The 23607-nt window shown below is 39.9% G+C and overlaps 1 protein-coding gene across 29 annotated transcripts in view; it reads left to right on the top strand.

The window, feature by feature from the left end:
* The window catches only part of PTPRD (protein tyrosine phosphatase receptor type D), a 1677890-nt gene that overhangs the window by 1522575 nt on the left and 131708 nt on the right, over window positions 1-23607 (top strand). For 10 of the 29 annotated variants that reach the window (XM_054031429.1, XM_054031436.1, XM_054031435.1 and 7 more), the window contains 7 exons: window positions 1175-1480; window positions 2425-2618; window positions 5711-5737; window positions 7719-7836; window positions 14431-15018; window positions 15454-15554; window positions 16506-16765. In XM_054031429.1, the coding sequence (XP_053887404.1) occupies window positions 1175-1480; window positions 2425-2618; window positions 5711-5737; window positions 7719-7836; window positions 14431-15018; window positions 15454-15554; window positions 16506-16765 (1594 nt within the window). The remainder of the gene's footprint in view (window positions 1-1174; window positions 1481-2424; window positions 2619-5710; window positions 5738-7718; window positions 7837-14430; window positions 15019-15453; window positions 15555-16505; window positions 16766-23607) is intronic. The other 19 variants (XM_054031437.1, XM_054031443.1, XM_054031434.1 and 16 more) reach the window with 5 other exon arrangements.

Genomic DNA, 23607 nt, shown 5'->3' with positions numbered 1-23607 from the left:
GCCCTATAACTCTTCAGCTGCTTTAATTATCTTTGATGTGCCAAGAAGTAGTACCCAATAATCCATTTGTTTTTCCTTTAAGGATATGGGGTAGAGACTAGATCACACATAATGGGCAAGCACTTTAGCTGTCTTCGTAATACAAGCTATATTTGATATAAATGATGCGTGCTCATGTGAAGTAAGATACAGTATAAATTCAGAGCTTTGTATCTTTGTGCTTTGTTTTGCTAGGGAAGTCTTTTAGTAAGATTTAATAGCTATTTTGCTGACAAAATGCGTGGAGGAGGTAGTTTATTGAAATTACCAAAAAAATTGCTGGTAGGATTTAATTCTTCACTAGCAAAGGTGTCTCCAAGAGGAGTTAAAAATATAACTGAGAGCTGATCTAGGGTAAGTACAAGGTACAGTCAGAATCAACAAGCCTGTCACTTTTTGTCCTGGTAGGTAAACCTTTGACTAAGATTTTCTTCATCTTCTATTGACTTTGCATGCTTTTACACTATGTTGGCTACAATAAATGTTTAAATAAATGCTTTCCATTTAAACATTATTTGTAGTTGACTTGATCCAGGCAGACTCAGTTTTAAAAAGAAAAAAGAAAATATAATCTTTTTGGGGGGGAGGGACAGGAGGGAAGTTTCAAAGGGGCTGAGAATTTCTCAAGCAGTTTCTAGCAATTATTGCAAGTTATCTGGAATATAGTAAAAGGGAAAAAAACTATTCAATGAATGTAAGACTGTACACAGTAGGTTAAAATTTGGCAAAAAAGACATACATAAAATAATCATTTAAAATATCCTAACTTGCACTAATTGCAAACATTACAAGGGTAGATGAATAGACATATAAAAGCATCACGTTTTGTTTTTATTTGAAGAAGAATTTTAATTGCAGGTACGTAATATTATTTTGAGGCTTTGTTTTCATGTATTTCCCCCACATCCTTTTTCACCATTTAGTTGGTTTATTCATTTTTAATTTCTTCACTTTAATAAGCCAAGGTGCATAAGATTATCTGATGTTTTGCTTTTTAAGTTTATATGGGTTTTGGTTTTTTTTTTGTTTGGTTGCCCTTTTTATTTATTTTCATTTTTTCTTTTGTTCATGTTTTTTTTTTCAACCACTCCTATCCTTTCACTCAAATCCTCCTCTAACCCACTACTGAAATTAGAGCCATCAGCTCCTCCTCAAGACATTAGTTGCACCAGCCCCAGCTCCACTAGCATTTTGGTAAGTTGGCAACCTCCACCGGTGGAAAAACAGAATGGCATTATCACAGAATATTCAATCAAGTACATTGGGATTGATGGGGAAGATGACAAGCCCCATGAAATTTTGGGAATTGCTTCGGACACTACTCAGTACCTTTTGGAACAGTTGGAAAAATGGACTGAATACCGGATTTCTGTGACTGCCCACACTGATGTCGGACCTGGCCCAGAGAGCTTATCAGTATTGATTCGGACAGATGAAGATGGTATGTTGCCTCCACTACATCCGTTTGCACCTCTATGACTCTCTCTCGATCTGCTGTCTTTGTATAGGCTAACAGTATTCCTTTTTTGTCCCTGCTCCCCTTTTTCCCAAAATCACTGTTACTGTCACCATTTGATTGTTTTAATCAAAGGTCTGCCTTTGCTACGTCAGTTTTGAATTTTTCTTTAAGCACAAAGTGGTTTTTTTTTTTTTTTTGAGCAAATTGAAACTGCTACCCCTTCGAACCTACCCAGATTGCTCTTCCTCCCCCTCCTCATCTATTAAAAAAATCACAGATCTCACGGAGGGAATCTTTCTGCATTTTTCTTTACTTTTTTTTTTTTTTAAGTCTTCTATCTGATGAGCTTATGTCTTTGATTTTTAAAAATGGCCTTCTTGTTCTTTGGTGCATTTAAAAAAAATCTTTTGGAAAACTGATGCTCTACATATTTTTATTTTAAATATCTAGGTTGTCAAATGTCTTCCAAATCCGAATATAACAGAAGATGTCCCAATTATCAACCACCTTTTTGTTCCACTGCAAAAAACCCAATCCCAACCAAAACAAAAGGGAACTTTTTTTTTTAAATCTTTTGGTTTTTTTTATTATTATTATTTCAATTACAAAATATCTCTTTGTACTTTAATGCTTTGAATCTCAAAGCATCTTCCTTGGCTTTTGTACATTTTTACATGTTTTTCTATTTCTCTAATACTCTTTTTTCTTCCATTTTTTGCATCAGTCATGTTTTTTGATCTTTTCACTGAAAGGTAGAGCAGATTGGTTGAGCATTTTCATTTGTTGAACAATTTGTATTCTTCAAAGAAAACGTAGTGGGTCTGCCCTTAAAAAGAGAGAGAGAGAGAGAGAGAAAGAAAGAAAAAGACTCTAAATGGGTGGGACAGGTGCCTGTAATTCTGTTTTATCCAATGATGTTGTTCCAGTTCCTAGTGGTCCTCCTCGCAAAGTCGAGGTAGAGGCTGTCAACTCTACCTCTGTTAAAGTGTCATGGCGCTCGCCTGTACCCAATAAGCAGCATGGTCAGATCCGAGGATACCAGGTTCACTATGTGAGGATGGAAAATGGAGAGCCAAAGGGTCAACCCATGCTGAAGGATGTCATGCTGGCTGATGCACAGGTAACTAGATTATTTTCTATTCTGTTTATAGGCCGCAGTAAAAATGCTGCATTTAGAAAATACATATAAAAAACTACCTGTCTTTTCCCCCCTCCACTTTGGCCCACAAGCTGACATGTTTTATTTCCATTTTAATAGGTTCTCCAGAATGGTTACATTTACAGTTTCTTGTGCCAAATTCAGACAGCCTGTGTATGCATACACGAGGGAAAAACCAGCTAAGTTTAGTTCAATTCTTTGAAACCATCTGCAGGCTCCCCTAAACCCACACACTTCATGATCTGCATGTCCTCTGGAAGAGTGCCAAAGGGCATCCAGGCAGATCATAATCAGTGCCTTTTAGCATGTGTGCTGTCTATTCCAGCCACCAGATATTTCACACAGATAACTTATTCCTGGGTGGAATACTCTGTTCAATGTTTTAGCATCAGAACCAGAAGTAGGCAGATTAGAACCCTGCTTTAGCACATTTAGTACTGCCTTGAAAGCATTAGTGTGTACCCATCTCACCACTCTTATCAAACGAGGCCTGAATATTGTGTCATAGTTTTAGAACTCACTCATGTATTTAAATAACACAATACATCATTCAAATCAATAACTATCAAGTAAAATGAGTGTGTTTTAAAAATGTAAGGTTGCTTCTGCTGCAAAATGCAGATGCTGAGAAAGTGGTTTGATCTGTTTTACAAATCATGGCACATGACAGAGAAATCTCTGTTCTGGGGCACGTATTTGATCACATCAAGATCAAAAGAACTTCTAATATTAGGATTCTAATGGTAGGGCTATATTTATGCTTTGTGGACTTGGAGGTTACCTGAATTATGCCACTGATGTATACGTCTAAGGGAAAGCTATAAATGTTTGCACACCTCTCACAGCCCGGTCTCATTTTGTATGTGAATAATGGGAAGTCATCATCAGATATTATCACCTTAATTGAAAATAAACAATTAAATCTTAACCAGTTCTATGTTTCATATTAGTAAATGATGGCAGCCCCCTCCCCCCCCCCCCCCGGGTTTAATAGATAACTTGCAACTCTTTATATTCGTTGGGGGGTGGGGGGGGAGCACTGATCTCTTGTCCCTTCAATTTTGTTGACATGCCTATTTAAATAGTATTGTGCCAGTTCTCAAGAGGTCCATTTTCTTATTTTACATATTTATGTATTTATTTATTTGGCAAAACATTGTGCTCTCGCAGTTTAAACAGAATGAACCATAAATGCCTGTGGTTTACTACAAATTTGCAATTATGAGTGTGGCCAGGGTCCTAGTGAGGAGCCAGCTGTGGTCACTCAGTTAGGGGGAACTGCAAAGAATGGGGCAGACAATCCCCATAAAGCTGGTGGATAGTCCAATACGTAGATTTACCAAGCCAGAATAAAATAGCTTCTTTATTACCTTACTGGTTACTCAGAAGTCCAAATAACACAGTTCCCTTAAAGTGATCCAGCCTCAGGCCTCCATCCAGGTACCCACGTCAGATATGATGAACATATCTGTAAATCCTATTTCATCATATAAAAGAAAAGGTTCTACCAATCCCAAAGGATCGGACACATTACCTCCCAAGTTAATGAATGTTTCAGATCTTACCCACATACACGGCACAGCCAATTCTTATTAACTAAACTAAAATTCATTAAAAAACAGAGAGAGTATGGTTAAAAGATCATTATACAGACAGACATGAGTTCAATTCATTGAGGTTCAGATTCATAGCAGAGATGGTGAGCTTTATAGTTGCAAAGAGTTCCTTTAGAATTCAGTTCATAAGTCATAGTCCAATGTCCAAATCTCATATTCCGGGGGTACCAGCATAACTGGGACCTCAGTCTTGCGACTCAAACTTCCCCTGATGAAGTCTAAGCAGATATGAGATGACAGAATCAGACCCAAGGATCTTTTATACAATTTCATGTCCTCTTTGACAAGTTGGGATTTCCTCGGGGAACAAAAGGTAATTAGAATGACTTTGAAGGAAGTCCATCACCAGTACTTAGCTATACGAATTAACATAAGGCCATTTGCTTGTTCTTCCACAATTCATGGTACATTTCAAAGAGAGATGAATACTGAGATATTCCGTGTTTACAATTCACTTAAATGCTAGGATCTTCTTTTGACCTCTGAATTATCAGAATATAGCATAGACAGGGACTGTTGATTACATTGTCCACCCTACTCATACATATGTAAATACACAAAAACACAAGCATTATCTCCCCACATGTCTTTTGAGGGTTATTTATTTTGCAGGGTGTTTAACCCTTTCTAGCCATGCATCACAATGAGAAAGAAAACAATAAGCCTCTGAGCTTCAATTCTCCCTTTGTCTTGCTCAGATATCTGCTTTCAAGCTCTGTGTGGCCCTAGTTCTGACTCCATTTTAAATTGGAGAAGGTGGAAAGAGAGAAAGTGTGTGTGCAATATTGGCACTAAAACACCATGCATGCCAAAGCCAAACTTGCTCATTTGTAGGTTTCTTTAGAGTTTGGCTCTTAATTGCTAGTTCCCTCATTGGCACATTCTAACCCCCTCTCATTTATTTCCCTGAATGTGTGTTCTCTTGGCATATGCAATGAAAAAACCAAATGATGGTAACAGGGCTTCATTACTTCATTTCAAGTATGTATACACGTTGCAGTTATGAATCTAAATAGGTGCATTGATGTAATTTGGACAGGCTAAATTGAAATGAAAATGAATGTAGCCTTGTAACATATGATTAGAAAAACAGGCAGCCTTTCATTCTATATCAGTGGCTTTCATTAATACAGTCATAAAATATTACTGAGCAATAATAGCATTCAGTACTAGGGAATATGTCGTTCTTTTACCCTTCAAGAAAAGAAAAGTTACAATTTTTGTACCACCCCCTGTAATAAATATGGAATTGAAAATGCCCAGTCCAATTTCATTAACCTGATTTCAAACCTGATTTTGCCAGCCAGTTTTTGGAGATTTTTGGTTTGTTTTTTTTAAATTTATTTTTACTACGAACAACAAAATTGCCTCAACCAGGCTACAAACCTCTCTTCATTTCTTTTGTTTTTCTTTCCACCATTCTTTACTCTCAATCAGTGGGAATATGATGATACTGCCGAACATGTGAGTAGTTGTTGACTGGTCAGACAAAAAGTGTGTGTTGTTTTTTTTTTAACCTCTTTCTGTTTTGTAAATGTTTTTGTCATTTGCACAAATGCATGTACTAACATATTATTGAAATTTTCCTCACTTTTTTTTGCTTTGTTCTGTGAGTTTGGCATGGTGCTGAAATGTACAACATTGTTTTGTGGTTTTGTTGGTTTTGATGGCTGTAACTAACTTTGCCTGGCAATGCAACCAAAGAAACTATGCTTTAAAAGAAGGTATTACAGAAAGAAAACCGAAACAGTTTGGATTTGCCTAGTAGTTAGTCACCCTTCAGGTTCAGTGTGTAGTGTGCAGAAGAAGTACAAGTTCATCTTTCTTTTTGTTTGGAATATGTGTCTGTTTTGTACACTTCCCAACCAAACCAAGGAAGGTAAACCTCCCAAGTATTTATGGCCTAAGTAATGTGTTTATTACATTCAAATTGCCTTTTTAAAAGACACTACTGTATGCATTTATTTATCCTTGCATACAGTAGAATACAACGTACTCCAAATGAGGCTAGTGTGTGAATCATTATTTAAAAGAAAACTGTCATTTGTTTTGCTTTTATAGTTTTAAGTTGTCACCATCATTTGTAATTGCCTTTTGAAAGACTGAAAGTGAAATGTCTTTCCTCCTGACTTTGCCATTTGGGTAGAATTCAGTTTGGGGATGAATTTTCAGATTTGCTCTTTTTTATTGGAAACATTTCACCCATCCCTTCTCATTGTTAACTAGTAATTTTGGTACTGCTAACAAGTGACTGAAAATATAGGGCCAGATTTTAATTTCATCTGTACAGTGTTCCTATCCTCATATTTTGAAAAATCCATTTACCGTGGACAGTTGGGCCCATAATTTTGCTGTTAACTTCTATGGTTGTTGCATTTGAAGATTACATGATTGCACATTAGCTATTTATTCTTGAAATTGAAGTGTGCCATTCCTTTAGTCATGCTGAAATTAGTGTAAATCCATTCAGCCACACAGAATTGAGAAGGAGTGCAGGTTAGTGGTTATGACCGAGAACTGGAAGCCGTGATAACTGTGTGACTTTGGATAAATAGACTTCTCTGTTCTTCAGTTTACCCATGAATCAGCAACAGACTAATAATGCTTATCTGCCTGATTGATGTATCAAGACAAAACTTTCTCTTGCTGCCTTTAGAGCAAGAACAAGTCTTTATTTCTGGTGGCCTCCATGTGTATATACATGTGTGAGTGAAAAGGTCTCTCTTGGTTTTTGCATATATTACACCCTATTCTTTGTATTGGTTGAGAATTGATCCCTTCTGTTGCTGGTGTACTTTGCCTAAGAGCTCTGGGGTTTGCTCTAACAATGCTGATTGAGTGGTTCTTTGAGATTTTGAGTAGTTAACAATTTGTAAAGCACTTTGTGATTCCTGGATGAACAGTGCTGTAACAAATACAAATTGTTGTGAAATCTGTGTATGAAGGCAAATAGTGTTTCTGGTGGACTGTACTTAGTGTATTTTGAAATAGCTTTAGAAGTGTGGGTAAAACTGGAGCTCTCTGACTTATTGCTAGTGATTTCATACCTATGTCAATAATGGCCAGTAAACTACTAGGTCAAACTTATTTTTCAACTTGCTTTAATTTCACAATAGCAATAAGACTCTCCAGGCAATGCATTTCAGGATGATTATTACACTGGTCACATCATTCGTTCTTTGGCCTAAGCCATATAAAACTACCTGAAGCATGCTACTTAGAAATGCCCTGTCTGTTTTACTTTTAAAAAGTGAAACATACTGCATTACAAAGTGTCACACTCACAAAACATTCTTCTGATACACTCCAACGTGTATCTTCATTACAGGTAGCACAAAAGCATATGCACTTTATGTGATATGTAGCAATTGACTAGATTATTCTGCACTTTCTTAGTAAGGAATGAATTTTTAATACGTGTTTTTGTTGTTTTATTTCATCTCAGGAAATGATCATTTCTGGACTACAGCCTGAAACGACATACTCCCTCACTGTGACAGCCTACACAACAAAAGGAGATGGAGCACGTAGCAAGCCCAAACTAGTGTCTACCACTGGTGCAGGTAATACTTGGATACCCCTTCATCTCTGAATTGGCTGTCTCTCAGCTTGCAGGCTGAGCTTTTCAAAGGAGTCTAGTGGGTTTAGAAACACATTTTCAATAATTTCAGCAGCAGATATAGCCGTATCTCCTAGACTATTTAGGAAAATCTCAACTGTAGTGACTAGATCAGGGGCGGGCAAACTTTTTGGCCTGAGGGCTGCATCAGGTTTTGGAAATTGTATGGAGGGCTGTTTAGGAGAGGGGGGCGTAGCCCGGTTCCCACCCCCTCTCCGCGCCTCCCGTCCCCCCCGCTTCTCGCCCCCTGACAGCCCACCCCCGGGACCTCTGCCTCTCCCTGTCCCCTAACTGCCCCCTGCCGCCCCATCCAACTCCCCCTCCTTCCTGACTGCCCCCCCCCCAGACCCCTGCCCCATCCAACCACCCCTTTTCCCTGTCCCCTGACTGCCCCCGGAACCCCTGCCCCTGACTGCCCCCCGCCGTCCCATCCAACCCCCCCTTCCTAACTGCCTCCTTCCTAACTGTCCCCAAGGAGCCCTGCCCCCATTCAACCTCCCTGTTCCCCGCCCTCTGACCGTCCCGCCCCCTATCCACACACGAACTCCCCTGCCTTCTATCCAGCCCCCCCACTCTCTGCCCTTACTGCACTGCCTGGAGCACTGGTGGCTGGCGGCACTACAGCCACACACCGTGCAGCATAGAGCAACAGGTCAGGCCAGGCTCTGCAGCTGCGCTGCCCCAGGAGCTCACAGCCCCGCTGTCCAGAGCATTGTGCCGGCAGCGGGGTGAGCTGAGGCTGCGGGGGAGGGAGAACAGCGGGGGAGGGGCCGGGGGCTAGCCTCCTGGGGCAGGAGCTCAGGTGCCGGGCAGGAGGGTCCTGCGGGCCGGATGTGGCCCGTGCGCCGTAGTTTGCCTACCTCTGGACTAGATTGATCATATAATTGCATTCCAGCTTCTACAGTACCTTCCATTCATTACTCGTGACTAATATACACTAGATCTATTTTATCCAGCTCCACCTCTCCAATGAACTCTAGTAGTTCAGACAAAATGCAGTCCTCCTCTGGACCTCTTTTGGTTCTGGTGTAGGTAAAAGCAAAACTTGACCCAAAACGTTTTCCAAAACTCAGTTCCCAGCTCTAATAAACACAGTAATTTCAATGATATTTTGATTAATCAAATTCATTCCAGTCTCTAACTATAATTGTACGATATGGAATGATAGAAGCAAAACTTCCAGCTTCAGCTGTTGGTATCTACATTGACCGTAGAAGGGCACTATCAACTTGGACTGTCCCAAAATTTTCTGTCTCTCTCCTTTAAAAACAAAACAAAACAAAACAAAACAAAAAACAACTCTCCAGTCACTAGAAAAAAATCTATATACTCTCCAAAACAAAGGCTGTAATGGAACTCCTCTGCTACTTGACCTTCTAAGAACAAACCCAGAGCCCTGTATTGGCTTACATCACTGGCATTGTCCCTTTACTCTACTTGATGCCATGGCAATCTGGTAAATGTCCACACCTACCAGCCCACAATCTTCTGCACAAACAGGAACTCAGAATTTTGCTGCTCCATATATTTTTTTCCCTAAATGAATACCTATTCAGACAATATGTTAGACCTGGCTATGGTTTATTATCTGTAGTAAGGAGGATTCTCATACAGGCATTTAGAAAAGGGAATGATAAGCATAGTACAGAATGCACAGACAGGTTTCAGACCCTGCCTTTTCACAAGAATAGAGTAGGCAGATGGAGGAATGAGGCACTTGTACTTTCCCAAACTCACATACCAAAGCAAAGCTAATAATTCTAATTTAGGGCTTGTCAACTTCTGACAGCTTTCATTTAATGGGGAACTTCTACAAAGGAACTGTCTAAAAATACTACAAAACAAATTAAGGGCCTGACTCGCTACTCTCATTTAGATTTGTTTTAAAAGAGGTATCTCCATTAAAGTCAGTTGAGTTACATCACTGTAAAACTAGTGTTCCTGGAAGGAAAATTGGATTCTAAATGTTTCCCAGTGAAAACTCACCATATGTGAAAATCTACTTTAAGGCAGGTATGAACCAGTTGGTGATAATTAACTGTTTTACTATGTCTAGTTAGTATTTAAAAACGATAGTTTATACTTGTATGTAGGGAAGGCTTGCCAAGTTTATATCACAAGTGTGAGCCTCCAGTAACCTCAGTTGATAGTGTGGTAATGGTATTTGGCTAAGGTCGCCATTCCAGAATATACTTCCCATAGCGTATTCAGTTTCCTGTTTTATATCCATTTTTAGTATCAGTAATCATATTTCTATAAAGTCTTTATACAAACAAGTTACTGTCACAAGTCAAAGAATTTAAATATTTCTTCGTGATTAAAATAATACCATTGCCGGTAGCTAGAAAAAAAAAAGTGTCTTCAGCTTTATTGGTACCTATGATAGCCATATAAATTGTTTTTACAGCTATGTATTTTACAGTTTATCATGAATTGCAAAAGTGCAGTGCAGCTGAACTTTACTAATGCACACTTCACTAACTGCATACCTCATTATTTACATACAAAAGCTGTCAATCTTTCTTCACTTCTTTGGAAAGATTTGACAACAGCTTGCTCTAGTGAGGTCTCATATTACTAAGATTTCATTCGTTGTATCGAACATGATGCGGTACTTCTATTGATGTACTACAAAATATTGCCATATATAGCTAAGACAAAACTACATATATCAAATAAACTAAGTACACTCAGAGTCATTATACTCACTATAGATAGATAGATATCGTTTTCTGTGGTTGTTCACAATCTAAAATATTTAGTAATAGTTTAAGTGCAGCTTGTTTATGCCAGTGATGAATTTAGCCCCCAATGTTTAAAATGAATTACAATACAGCAACAAAAAAGTGTTACTATTTTATCAAGGGACTGACATACAGGAGAGAACTTAGGACAACCAGACAGCAAGTGTGAAAAATCGGGATGGGGGTAAGAGGAGCCCATATTAAAAAAAAACCCAAATATCAGGACTGTAAAATCGGGACATCTGGACACCCTAAGAGAACTGGAAGTACTTTCCAGTCAAATTTCACTTGCCATATTCACAGTCACTCTCCTGTCAGGCCCCTTGTTCTTTAGTTTCCTTTCTGTTTTTGCTTTGTCCTCCTCACTGCTCCCTCTTTTACTTCATTGTGTAACTCAGTCTTTCTGCAGTTCTTTCTCAATGTCCAAATTCACATTCATTCTGCAGATCACTGCCCTTGCCATTTCCCCCTAACAGGAACCTTTTAGTTGGTCTTTGGCTTGCTCCAAATGCAGTGGTAAGCGTTCTGTTCTCACCCATAATCCTGTGATTCCCCAACTCACGTGGGGCTCAGTGCTGCAAGCGTCATTTGTTTCACCGCCACCATCAATGCCACTCCTGAGTCTTAAGAGTACGGCTAAGGTGCTTCACTCCCCACCGCGAGAGAGTATGAGGGATATAATTCAGACAGAGCAGGTTGTATGGGAGCCTATCAGAGGTGAGACACTACAGGAGTAACCACAACAGTGTAAAAGCAGAGTGAGTAGTTGCCAGCACCATAAGTACAAGCCAGGGGATCAGAGTGACACAATTCTGCTTAGTACTTACATGTTGTGAAAATTAAAATACACCTTATCAGTTGTATATATCAGACTATTATATCTTTTACCTTGTGGTTTTGGTGACATACTAAATATGGCACCTTTACTCTGAACAGGCCTGATTCACTGATGTCATCGAAATACTTTTATTAGTCAGGTATATTACCAGCCAAAAGCCTTGATAAAATTTGAGCCTTATTATCATATACTATATAAGGTAAATGGCGAGTTTGAGACAGCGCTGTTGCTTCTCGGGGACCCTATGTTGCAGTACTTGCAGCATCTCATCACGCCAACACAAGTCCATAATTGTTTAGATTAAATCTTAATGCAGAACAAAATGCTTGGCTGTGTTGAAATATACAGTTTGGACTAAGTTTTTTCTGTGCCCAGTTATGCTTTCTCAATTGAAACTAGAGCTTTAAAAGTGCCCCCCTGCCTTTGAAAAGGTTTGCTCCTAAGAGGTGTTAATTTACAAGATGTCGTACAGCTCATGTGCTGTACGGCAGCTGACACTGTACCTGGGTAAGTTGCTAAAGGCACCTTCCAGAAGCTTCTGTTGTCAGTGTTCTGCTCTGAGGCTGTGCTCAGCCAAAGAAGGCTTGTTCTGATCTTGTAATGGTTGTGAGGTAACTTGGTGTTTGTGACATCGTGCTGGATGGTTATGGAGATGCAATTCATTAGAAATTCAGAGAATGTCCCCTTCATAGGTACATGAATTTTATTTAGACCTTACTGAACTCAAATATTATTGGGTGAAGTCTTCTTTGGATGCAATCACTATTGTTCAATATAATCACTGGGAAACTGTAGTTCCCAAAAGACCTGACAAAATTCTGCATTTTCACCATTGGGGCTATGATAAATATAAGTCATGACAGTTAGATACTTTTAGGAACATTTTGCCTTAAAGATTTCTATTAAAAAGAAACTAGAAAAAAGTTTTCATTTTTATTTAAATCATTGAATTATTAACTGAAGAGGAAACCCTAGAGTACGTGGTATCATGTGAAGATATGATGGGTATGTATTGCTCTTGCCATTAGACAACATAGATGCATTTTTAATTTTTTTTTTAGTGGTTAGGCAAATGTTGCTGGCTTTTCTATTCTGCTTGAGAACTAGCTGTAATTTTTGCTTCTTTTATATAGGCACCACCAATCAAACTTAAAAGAAACAGTCTTAAATGTGAGGGCTGCCACAAGAGTAAAAAAAATGTATGGCATAAATAATTTAGTGACAGCTTCCCGCAACCTGTCATCTAAAAATCTGAATGAGTTATTATTCTATTTTTGTGGGCTCTTCTCCTCTTGCTTATGCTCCATTGGCTTCAATAATAGTTATAATACAATGAAAAATATGGCCTACGAGAGCATCCACAGTCTTTTCTCTGCTCCATAACTGACTCGTATCCGTCAGTGGGGAAAGATCAGAACTAATCAGAGAGATACATTTTATACTACAGAAAAACATAGAAAGTGTTTGGGATCCTATTTGGACAAGAATTAGGCTTTAAAAATGAAGCCTCTGTAGTAAATGGCTATAAAAATAAACCAAAATTCATATGATATTGTAGACATTGGCCAGGACTTACAAAAGGAGTAATGAAAAAAGAGCTTATCATTTGCAGAATTTTCACCAAGAAATGGTGTTCTTGTTCTGGAATTATCATCAATAGTTCTAATTATGACTAACTGATTTTCTGGAGTTCTGGGGAAAAGATAAAATGTACAGTTCAAAAGATTAAAGAAAAGATTGTCTTTTTGGTTGTGAAAATTTGATCAGTAAGCACAAGTTATCCTTTACATTTATCCAGTCCATAACATGGAGTGTCAGACTTGCATCAGTGCAAGCTAATAATCCCACATCATTGTCCAATAACATTGTACCCATTTCCATAATCTTTACATCTCTTAAACGCAGTTTTGAGTGCTTTTACCAACCCCATTTTCTCCTTATCTGCTCCCCAGCTGTCAGCCTCATCTTTTTCTTGTGCATCTGCTGACTTTCCTATTGTGAGCTGTTTATGTGCACATTTCAGACATAATAAACTGCTTAAGAGAGGCAAGCTTTGCAACTGGTCAGTGTAATCTACATGGAGTTCAAACACATGTGAATGAAGGTCTGATAAGCAGGACCTAGGAGGAAGAATAGTGTAGTGGCTAGGATGCCAGCCTCTGATTTGGGCAGCTCATGATTAAATACCTTCTTCACCATAAACTTCCTGTGTGATCTTGGACAAGTCACTTGGTTTGTCTGTATCTCAGTTCCCCGTCTGTAAAATGAGGATAATAGTACTTCCCAATCTCACAGGGACATTGATAGGATAAATACAAAAAAGACTGCAAGGCACTCAGATACACTATAGTGACAGATGCCATATAAGTACCTAAGGTAGGTAGATAGGATTCCTAATGGTGGTGTGCTAAGATTGCTAAGAAGGTCCAGCTGACTTACCTTCTATTGTAGGTGTATTCCCCTCCGCCCCACAAAAAAAAATAATGGTAGTAGATATGTTAGGCATGGTGAGAAACCTGTAATTTCTCCATATTTTTTTTTTTTACTTACAGAAATGGAAATGTTTTCCCCTGGATTAAATTAATGAATGCTTATGACAACACTCCTTTTCACAAGCGAGTACTTGTAAGCAAAGATGGGTAGTAGCTGTTTGGAAGTTTTACCTCACTTGTGTTCATACGTTCTGTGTCCCTGAATGTTCATACTTTTCTCTGTATTTGGAAAATGGGTGGGGGGAACAACAAATAATGACTAGCTTAGCTATCCAAGTCTATTATACTGTGTGACTGAATAGTGCAGAAGAAAGAGGTTATTTCTGAACTTTTATAAGATAGTTATTTGAGGAACAAAGAGTGAGGGAAAAGCAAATACAGCTGTATTCCTATTTAAAAAGCCTCAAGAATTAAATGCACATTTCCGTTTATATTTATCATCATTAAATAACATTGTGCTACAGTTCCAGGAAAACCTCGGCTTGTGATTAGCCACACACAGATGAACACGGCTCTTATTCAGTGGCACCCTCCTGTCGATACCTTTGGCCCCCTGCAGGGTTACCGCCTGAAGTTTGGCCGCAAAGACTTGGATATGTTTACAACACTGGAGTTCTTGGAGAAAGAAGACCACTTCACAGCCACAGACATTCACAAAGGAGCTTCTTATCTCTTCAGGCTTTCAGCTAGAAATAAAGTGGGCTATGGGGAGGAGATGGTGAAAGAGATTTCTATTCCAGAAGAGGTACCCAATGGATTCCCTCAGAACCTCCATTCAGAAAGCTCCACCTCTACGTCGGTCCAATTAACTTGGCAGCCACCAGTCTTAGCAGAGCGAAATGGCATTATCACCAAATACACCCTGCTGTACAGAGATATCAATGTTGCACACCACCCAATTGAGCTCCCCATTGTTCCCGCCGATACCACTATGACACTTTCTGGCTTAAAACCAGATACTACATATGATGTAAAAGTACGTGCCCATACGAGCAAAGGGCCCGGTCCATATAGTCCAAGTGTCCAGTTCAGGACACTGCCCGTGGATCAAGGTAGGATTTGTCTGCTTATGGCGTTGTCCTTTAAAGGAATGTCGGTCTTTGGATATCAGTGTTTTTGAAGCTGTAAATAAACTGACCCGCCCATTCATGTAAATAGGTTCAACCAACACAAAAGGTAAAGTATGTAAATCTTAATATGTTTTGGATACCTTAGAATCCAGTTACCCCATGTCAAGCAAGTCTGGCTAACATCTGCACAGTATTTTCAGGTAAGGAAAAATCTAACATACTGAGATGATATTAGATGAATGAACTTCGTAAGAATGAGGTATTAAAATGATTGTCTTAAGCAAGTCAGAGATTTGCATTTCTATTCTTTTTATCCTTAATGGAAAGCTAATAGCCCCAGCTTATTGGTAGTGGCGGAAAAGCGATAGGAGCTAAGGTTCAAGATGTAGTTTAAATACATTATTTTTCCTTTTCCAGCAGTGTTTGCAAAAAATTTTCATGTAAAAGCAGTAATGAAGACGTCAGTATTACTGTCTTGGGAGATTCCAGAGAATTACAATTCTGCCATGCCTTTCAAAGTAAGTTGTTTTCTAATTTGTAAGACATCAAGGATAAAATTGGAGGATATAGTTCAGCTGCTTAAGCAGTTTATTGAGCAGGTGGATTTTTTTTGGTTCTGCTATATTTAAAAGTGTATGCTAATCAGCAATATTGACCCAAGCAGTTAAAATCAGTCCTTCGGCAATGTGAACTTTCCACCTTAGCATTAGTGCAGTGGCAGCATTCCAAACTTTGACTGATATTAGATATTACACATGCTGTGAACTCTTTGTTTGTTTATAATGCAGTGCAACAGGTCTTCCTAAACAGAGGAATTAAAAATATTAATTTTCTTTTAATGCTTCTGCTCTGTATTGTATGTAACAGAATGTGATCTTCTTTAGTCCTCTGACCTGTTCTTTAAAAAAAGAAACCTATCTGGTTTCTAACTCTTGCATTCCAATTATTTATAATACAGTCAGACAGATTTTTGTAAGTTGCAGCCTTGCCTATAATTTCTTCTGCACCATTTAAGCATTTATTGCTCACCACTGGGAAAGGTCAGCAAAGAGCAGTATGTTATGAACTTTTGTGAATATGAAAACTGGTTCAAAAAACAAGGAACCTTTAGGATAGGTAGATCTACAGTAAACGCAAGTCTGCAGAACAGCCTTGATGTAAACAGCATGTTAAACACTCAGCTCATTTGTATCAGCATCATAAGAATTTTAAACATGTTATCAACTACATCTCTATTACCATGTACATTGTAGTAGAGGACACTTTATTTTAAATAATTATTTTTGCTTGAAAAAGAGAATTAGATTGACATGCCGTTGTCAATAACATTTTTGACCATAAAATGCTGCCGATTACCATTTTAAATTTATGGCTGGGTTCATTTATGTTTTCAGTGTATCAATACCAATCATTTAACAACTTTTTTTCTCCCAATGACTGAAAGGCCTTGAATTTTTGTATCTATATAGATCCTTTATGATGATGGGAAAATGGTGGTTGAGGTGGATGGTCGAGCCACTCAGAAACTTATCACTAACTTGAAGCCGGAGACATCGTATTCCTTTGTTCTGACGAATAGGGGAAACAGTGCTGGAGGTCTTCAGCATAGGGTTACAGCAAAGACTGCACCAGATGTACTGCGCACCAAGCCAGTCTTCATTGGGAAGACCAACTTAGATGGGATGATAACTGTGGAACTTCCTGAAGTACCTGCAAATGAGAATATAAAGTGAGTAAAGGTTCTGCAGTTGATGAGAATGGCAAGTTTCCTATATCCCAAAATTAACTCTTGTTAATCCCCAAAAGGTATAAAATGGAATATTTCAGTGAATTTTTCATCTATTATTATTATTGTTGTTGTTGTTTATTATTTATTTGTATTACCATAGTGCCCAGGAGCCCTAGTCTTGGATCATTCACATAGGTGATCTACAAACACAGAATAACAATCTAATAGTTTTAGGCTCTCCTGGAATCTGATTGGCATAAGATAGACATTCACACATGGTTAACGAAAACATCATAGGTAGAAATTATGGGAATACAAGTCTGTAACTGAATCCCCTGTTATGGATCTAACAATTCAGCACCATTATGGTCTCAAGTCAGCAGTTTAAACCATCATTTCCTTTTGATACCATGACACAACCTAGAAAAGGGATTTTGTAGAGCTGGTCATAAAAGATAAATTTTTCCTTTTGGAAATTTTGGACAAAGACAAAAAAAAATCCCCTCTTTTCATTGAAAAACCAAAAAAAAAAAAAAAAATAGTTTTCAGACAGAAAGTTTTCAGCCAAGAGCTTCCTGGTTTGTTTGGGGGTTTTTTTTGATAAAAAGCTGAAATTTTCTGCAGAAATTTTCATTTAGTCAAAAATCCAATTTGCCATCAAAAAATAGTTTTATCAACCACCCTCAGGATTTTGTTTTCTACAGTATTAAAGTGCAATTTGACTCTGATTATGTAAAAATGGCATTTTCGGTTATGTGTTTATTGTCTCATAGTATTTTCTAGATCAAAGGTGCTCACTTTCAGTTTAGAAGTAAAATGATGTATTTTTATTTCACGGTCATCCCTGCAAACTGAAACTGTCCTTATCATGAATCGTTACAAGTAATAAAGATGTTGCAGGCCAGCTTATGCCTTCAGTTACATTTGTGCCACCCAGGGCCGGCTCTAACATTTTGCCGCCCCAAGCAACAAAAAAAAGCGCCACCCCGCCGTAACACCCCCCCAGCACTGCCCCGCCGAAACCCCCTCCACCGAGTGCTGCACCGCCGAAACCCCCCCCGCCGAGCGCTGCACCGCCGAACAGCCCCCGCCGCACTGCCTAACGCCCCCCGTCGAGCTGCTGAACCCCTGCCGAGTGCTGCCGAACACCCCGCCGAGCTGCCAAACCGCTCCCCACCCCGCTGCGCGGAGTGCCGCGCTGCTGAACATTGCCCCCCCCGCGTGGAGCACCGCGCTGCCAAACACCCTCCCCCCCCCGCGCGGAGCACTGCTGAACCCCTCCCCACGGAGCGCCATGCCGCCAAACACCCCCCGCCGAGCGCTGCGCCGCCGGAACCCCCCCGCCAAGCACTGCGCTGCGCTGCCCCCCGCCATCCCAAGATTGGCCACCCCTTACCAGGTGCCGCCCTAATCACGAGCTTGGTTGGCTGGTGCCTGGAGCCGGCCCTGGTGCCACCAATTCCCACTGAAGCAACTTGCAATATCAAGCCACAGTCACTGCATGGACTAGCGGAGGCTTAAAAGGCTATTGCAGGTACAATACTTTGAATGAACTAATTATATAGGCAAGAATGAAGTTAAAACCAGTAACATCCAGGTAAGAACATAAGAACAGCCATAGTGGGTCAGACCAATGCTCCATCTAGCCCAGTATTCTTCAGAGCCAGTTTCTTCAGAGGGAATGAACAGAACAGGGCTATTATCAGGTGATCCATCCCCTGTTGTACAATCCCAGCTTCTGGCAGTCAGGGGCAAGTAAGGAAATAGGGAAGTGTTTGCTGGCAGTTTTGGAGAAGAGTTTACCAGATTTATCAGAGGCTGCTTAAATGTTTGGAGAAATGGTCCTGTGAAGACTTAAACAACAGAGATAGTACTAAAGAGCTGACAGCACAGTGCCAGCAGGGATTAGAAAGATAGCCAGGAAAACATGAAGCATGGTATAATCAATAAGTGTTATTGCTCTGGTTCCAGTGATTCTTGTTGTTCTATAAGGTTCCCATGTGTGATGTGAAGGAAATGGGGAGGAAAATGAGCAAGTCATTAAATATTGTTGGGGATGCAACCTGCCTTCTCTCTGGTAGGTTTTTACTGTATGCTTTGTACACTGCTGTTCCCCTTTTTTATCACTGGCATTCAAGGCAGGTGAGATCAGAAAAAGAATGACTTTGAAACTTTAAAAGGGTGAAAAAGTGAAAAATGTAGCCATTGTCATTAGACTGAGGAAAAAATGGTCAGTACAAATGTAGCTAAGGAAGACTGAAGATGGAACGAGTCAAAAAGATTTATGATGTAAGGCAATTATAGGGAGAAAAGAGCTAGGAATATTTAGTAAAACAGTAGCAACAGATGACAGCAACAGAGAAAGGGACAATAACTTTCCCCACAAGTAATTAAAAAAGTGGAAGACTATTGGTAGGAGTTAGGTCTAACCTTGTCATTAATGGTAGGAGTAATGGTCTCAAATTGCAGTGAGGGAGGTTTAGGTTGGATATTAGGAAAAACTTTTTCACTAGGAGGGTGATGAAGCACTGGAATGGGTTACCTAGGGAGGTGGTGGAATCTCCTTCCTTAGAGGTTTTTAAGGTCAGGCTTGACAAAACCCTGGCTGGGATGATTTAGTTGGGGATTGGTCCTGCTTTGAGCAGGGGGTTGGACTAGATGACCTCCTAATGTCCCTTCCAACCCTGATATTCTATGATTCTGAACATGTAGCTCCCCTTGGATTGCATAGGTATTTGCTGGGAGAATAAGCCCCCGTTGGTGTGTTCACCACACAGAAGAAGGCAAGGACATGTAGTATGGGTTTTAACCAGGCTGCAACTTCATTAGCCAAATTGCAGCCAAGTTTTCCATCAGGGGACAGCACAGTGCAGTCACTTGCAGCCCATTGATTCTTTACCAGTTTTGAGGGGATCCCACCACAGAGGGAGCCAATCATCACACTAGGAGGTAGCCTGGACAGCTTCTCTTGCTCCCACTTCTGAGGGTTGAGGCGAGAAGGGATCTCCATCCCCAGAGAGCACCACCATCAAGCACGTCAGCAGGGCGGTGCCCCGGCATAGTGTCCCGGCCCCTGGTTCACATTTGCTCCTACGGGGTAAGACCCAGTGCCCCCATCTCATAAGGAGACATCCTTGGGATGCCCACTATGTTACTACTTTGGATCTGGAGCCTATATCAGCAAGTTCCTGCACTGGGCAAATGCCAAAAGTTGTGCCAACTAAATGACTCTCACTTAAGTTCAAACTGTGACCTCCAGGAGGGCGAGAATCCCAGCCCTCTGCTTGCTCAAAACCCAACCCCTAGGTTTTGCTGTGAGGAAGGTGAAAAACCCAAACAACCTTGGTCAGACTGTGGTATGGGGAAAAAAGCAGGTACTAGCCTGGCCCTCAGCCACAAAGTGCTTACTAGCTTAGCCCTCAGCAACCTAGATAAGGGAGGAAGGAGGGGCTGATGGCTGGTAACTAGCAAACAAGAAGTGGCCCTCAGCACAGGGCTCCTATCATGGCTCCAAATCTCATGCCAAATCCCACAAGACGTCCAACCTACCCTGGATGTACTGAGGGGACTGGATGTCTTGTGGAACCCAGTCTCTTCTGTTCTTTTTTGGCACTCTCCCATTGCAGAAGCCACAAAAATGCACCCTCACTAGGCTTGGGGACCTGCGTGAGAGAGAAAAGTATGTTCATTGGGAAACAAAGCTGTATACAATAAAATGGTTTAAAGCTTAAAAGCAGTCCGTATCTGTTAAATATAACTTGAATTCTTAGAGTTTAAGGAGATAATAATAGTTGTAGTGTCTGCGAGGGAAGAACCATCTTGTACAGTAATCACCATTAAAATTTTACAGTTATCATTTGTATGTGATTAACATTGCGCTACCATGATACTGTCTATCCTAATATGGTAGGATTACTAAATATAGAGAATCCTGCATTAATGTTAATTAGGCAAAAGGCAAAACTGATAAGAGTTTAATGGCTTTACTGTAGTGCATTTTAAATTAATGCTAATGGGACATGGGGGCAATTTCTTAGACACACCATAATTTGTTAAAGATGTTGGGGGACATAACTTTCATTCTTCAGTGTCTAATAATGGGAATGAGTAGATATTGTAATAGAGCTGTGCAAAAATGTTCATATCCAGAGCTAAATGGGTGTCTTTCTGCTTCAGGTAAGGTATTTCTGGCATTTTGCCAAAATTTGTGTACTTACTAAAAACAGTATTTCTGAGTGAAAGTTGCTGTGCCTGCTTATGAATCCCTCCCAAGTAAAGGCGGGAAATTATGCAAGGCCTAAGTCCCAAAGAACCCAAAGAAAACAAACAGTTATGCAATCCCTTGAAGTGTTTTGCATCTTCTGTTGACCCATTTAGTCTGTTTTGTATGTTACCGGAGCCCTGGTTACGCAGTGAATGTTCTAACAACACCACAACTAACATGGCAATGCTCCCCCCCAATAACTGTCAGTGCTGCATAGATATTCCTTATAGATCTAGTCGGTGTCATTCTGCAACCAACCTTGTGTGTACTTCTGTACTCCACTTTAACATTACTTGTGTGTGTTAAAAGTGTGTGTGCAGCAGTGTGATTGGCTAATCAAGGTTGTGTGTGGTAGTCTGACACTTGGAAAGCATGACAGAGAGTGTTAGACAAGATAGACTCACCTTGCATTATATGCTTTGATAGAAATTCATAAATGAGAAGGGAAATGAGTGGTTATGATTTAATGGGGGCATTCCAATAGTCAATGCATATGATAAATGTAATCCATGATAGCCCAAGTAACCTGTTCACATACTCAGCCAGAACACATTAGTGTGCAAAGTTGTACTCTCAGCTGGTTTTCTCTTAATTTTGAGGAAACCACTTTTTTAACAACCGTAATTACTAACCACATGAAATTAGGAGTCATCTTAAGGTTGTGGCTGGGCAGGTTGAAGGAATCTACATTGTTAAGGCAAATATTTGGACTAAACACAAAATGTATATTTAAAAATAAATCGGATAATGAAATTTTATGTGTAACTTAAAACTATACAGTTAGATCTGTTCAAAATAACAAAATTAAGAAGAAGTTTGTAGCCGTCTAATGGCTTACAATAGAAAAAAGGGATAAACACTGTAATCTGAACTGACTACCTGCATGTATTGATTTAAGAAGTTGATTTTATTCCATTAGGTGAATAGCGGTAGCCTATGATAAGAGGGAAATCATAGCTAAGAAACTACACTTCTCCAACTTTTCTTAAAATGCCAGTAGGGCTGAAGAGGGATGATGGACCTAAGATATTCCTAAGAAATGGGGGAAGCTATTAGGGTGTATGGAAGGGCATATGAGGAGTGCTATTCTTTTTCCCTGTACTATATTTCAAACAGTGTGCTAAACTTCCCTCTCACTGCATTGAAGGTAGAGCTGGCCTTTCATGCCTGCAAAGCCAGAGGCAAATCTCAGCTTTTATTTTTATTAAAGTAAGATTTTAGGCCTTTTCCTTGCAAAGACAGCACTGAACATGTGAATCAGTTGCTAGGGATGAACTAAAATTTTCGGGGCCTTTCTCTGCAGAAATCTGGACTTTGGGAACTATGAAATCTGGTTTGAATTTTAGAGAGATTCCAGAACAATTTATGGTTACCCAGGCTATTTTGGAGGTGTTGGGGTGTTGCAAGCTGCATCCCAGTGGATTAAGCACAGCTAGGGTGACCAGATCAGAGGAAGAAAAGATCGGGACACTGGGGAGGGGGGGCAAAAAAAAATGCTGAGTGACGCCAGCAGAGCAAAAAAAATAAATAAAAAAACCAAGTGCTGCCTGATACCGGCAGAGCAAAAAAAAAAAAAAAAAAACGCTGGCGGGGACAAACAGCTAAAAATCGGGATGGTCCCAATTTTATCGGGACGTCTGGTCACCCTAAGCACAGTACTGTGAACAAGGGAATCCTATATTTCAGTCCAAGCTCTGTCCCTGACTCCCCATATGACCTTGTTCAAATCACTTAGGCCAAAATTTTCAGATGTAAGTACACCTGACTAAAAGTGGCCTGGTTTTCAAAGGAGCTGAGCACTCATCCTACTGAAGGCAATAGGGATGGAGGGCGCTCTCCAGTCACTTATTCAGGTGCCTAATTTTGGGCACCTAAGTGTGACAGCTTTGGCCTTATCTTTTCTGCCTCTGTTCCCCCAATTATAATTTTGGGATAATAATATTGTAACCCCCGTTTCTTCCCTGGGTTACTCAGGAGTAGGCAACACTCACCTGTGTGCCTGGTCGCCTGATATTGTTGACATTAATGGAGAGCCATGGTGATGTTGAATAAGTGGGAATCTTCTATCCACCCCTCTGCTGCAGTCCCTTTACTCCTAAAGGAATTTAAAATTGGTGGTGCCTCCACCTGGCTGGCCCCTGTACACACTCAATGGCGTGCCTTGGGAACCTCCAGGAATGAACTCCTTCAAATAGTAGTAATAATAATAATAACCTGTGGCATTGGTCTAACTCAAATACCAATTATAAATAATATACATCCAATATACTTAAATTAGAGCTGACACTCATTTACTTAAAAACTTAAAGAAACAGGATATAACAGACTAAGATTAAATGTCATTACTAATTTAAATCCACAGGAGCAGTTGAATAAAACCAATTAACAAATATACTATACAGTAATAAATGAAACATGTAACTGGCATTTACACTGCCACCATTCACCCCACCCCAGAGTGTACACTCCTCTGAATTTCAGAGTCCTAGGCACTTACTTGCGTGGGCGCGCTGGAAGATCTGCAGCTGGAGACAGCACTATGTTGCTTCTGTGTATCAGTCCAGCCAAGACAAAAAAA

The sequence above is a fragment of the Malaclemys terrapin genome, chromosome 6 (assembly GCF_027887155.1).
Source record: "Malaclemys terrapin pileata isolate rMalTer1 chromosome 6, rMalTer1.hap1, whole genome shotgun sequence".
NCBI classification, from domain to species: Eukaryota; Metazoa; Chordata; order Testudines; family Emydidae; genus Malaclemys; species Malaclemys terrapin.
Note: the sequence above shows the minus strand (reverse complement) of the source record. Positions and strands in the feature narration are given on the sequence as shown.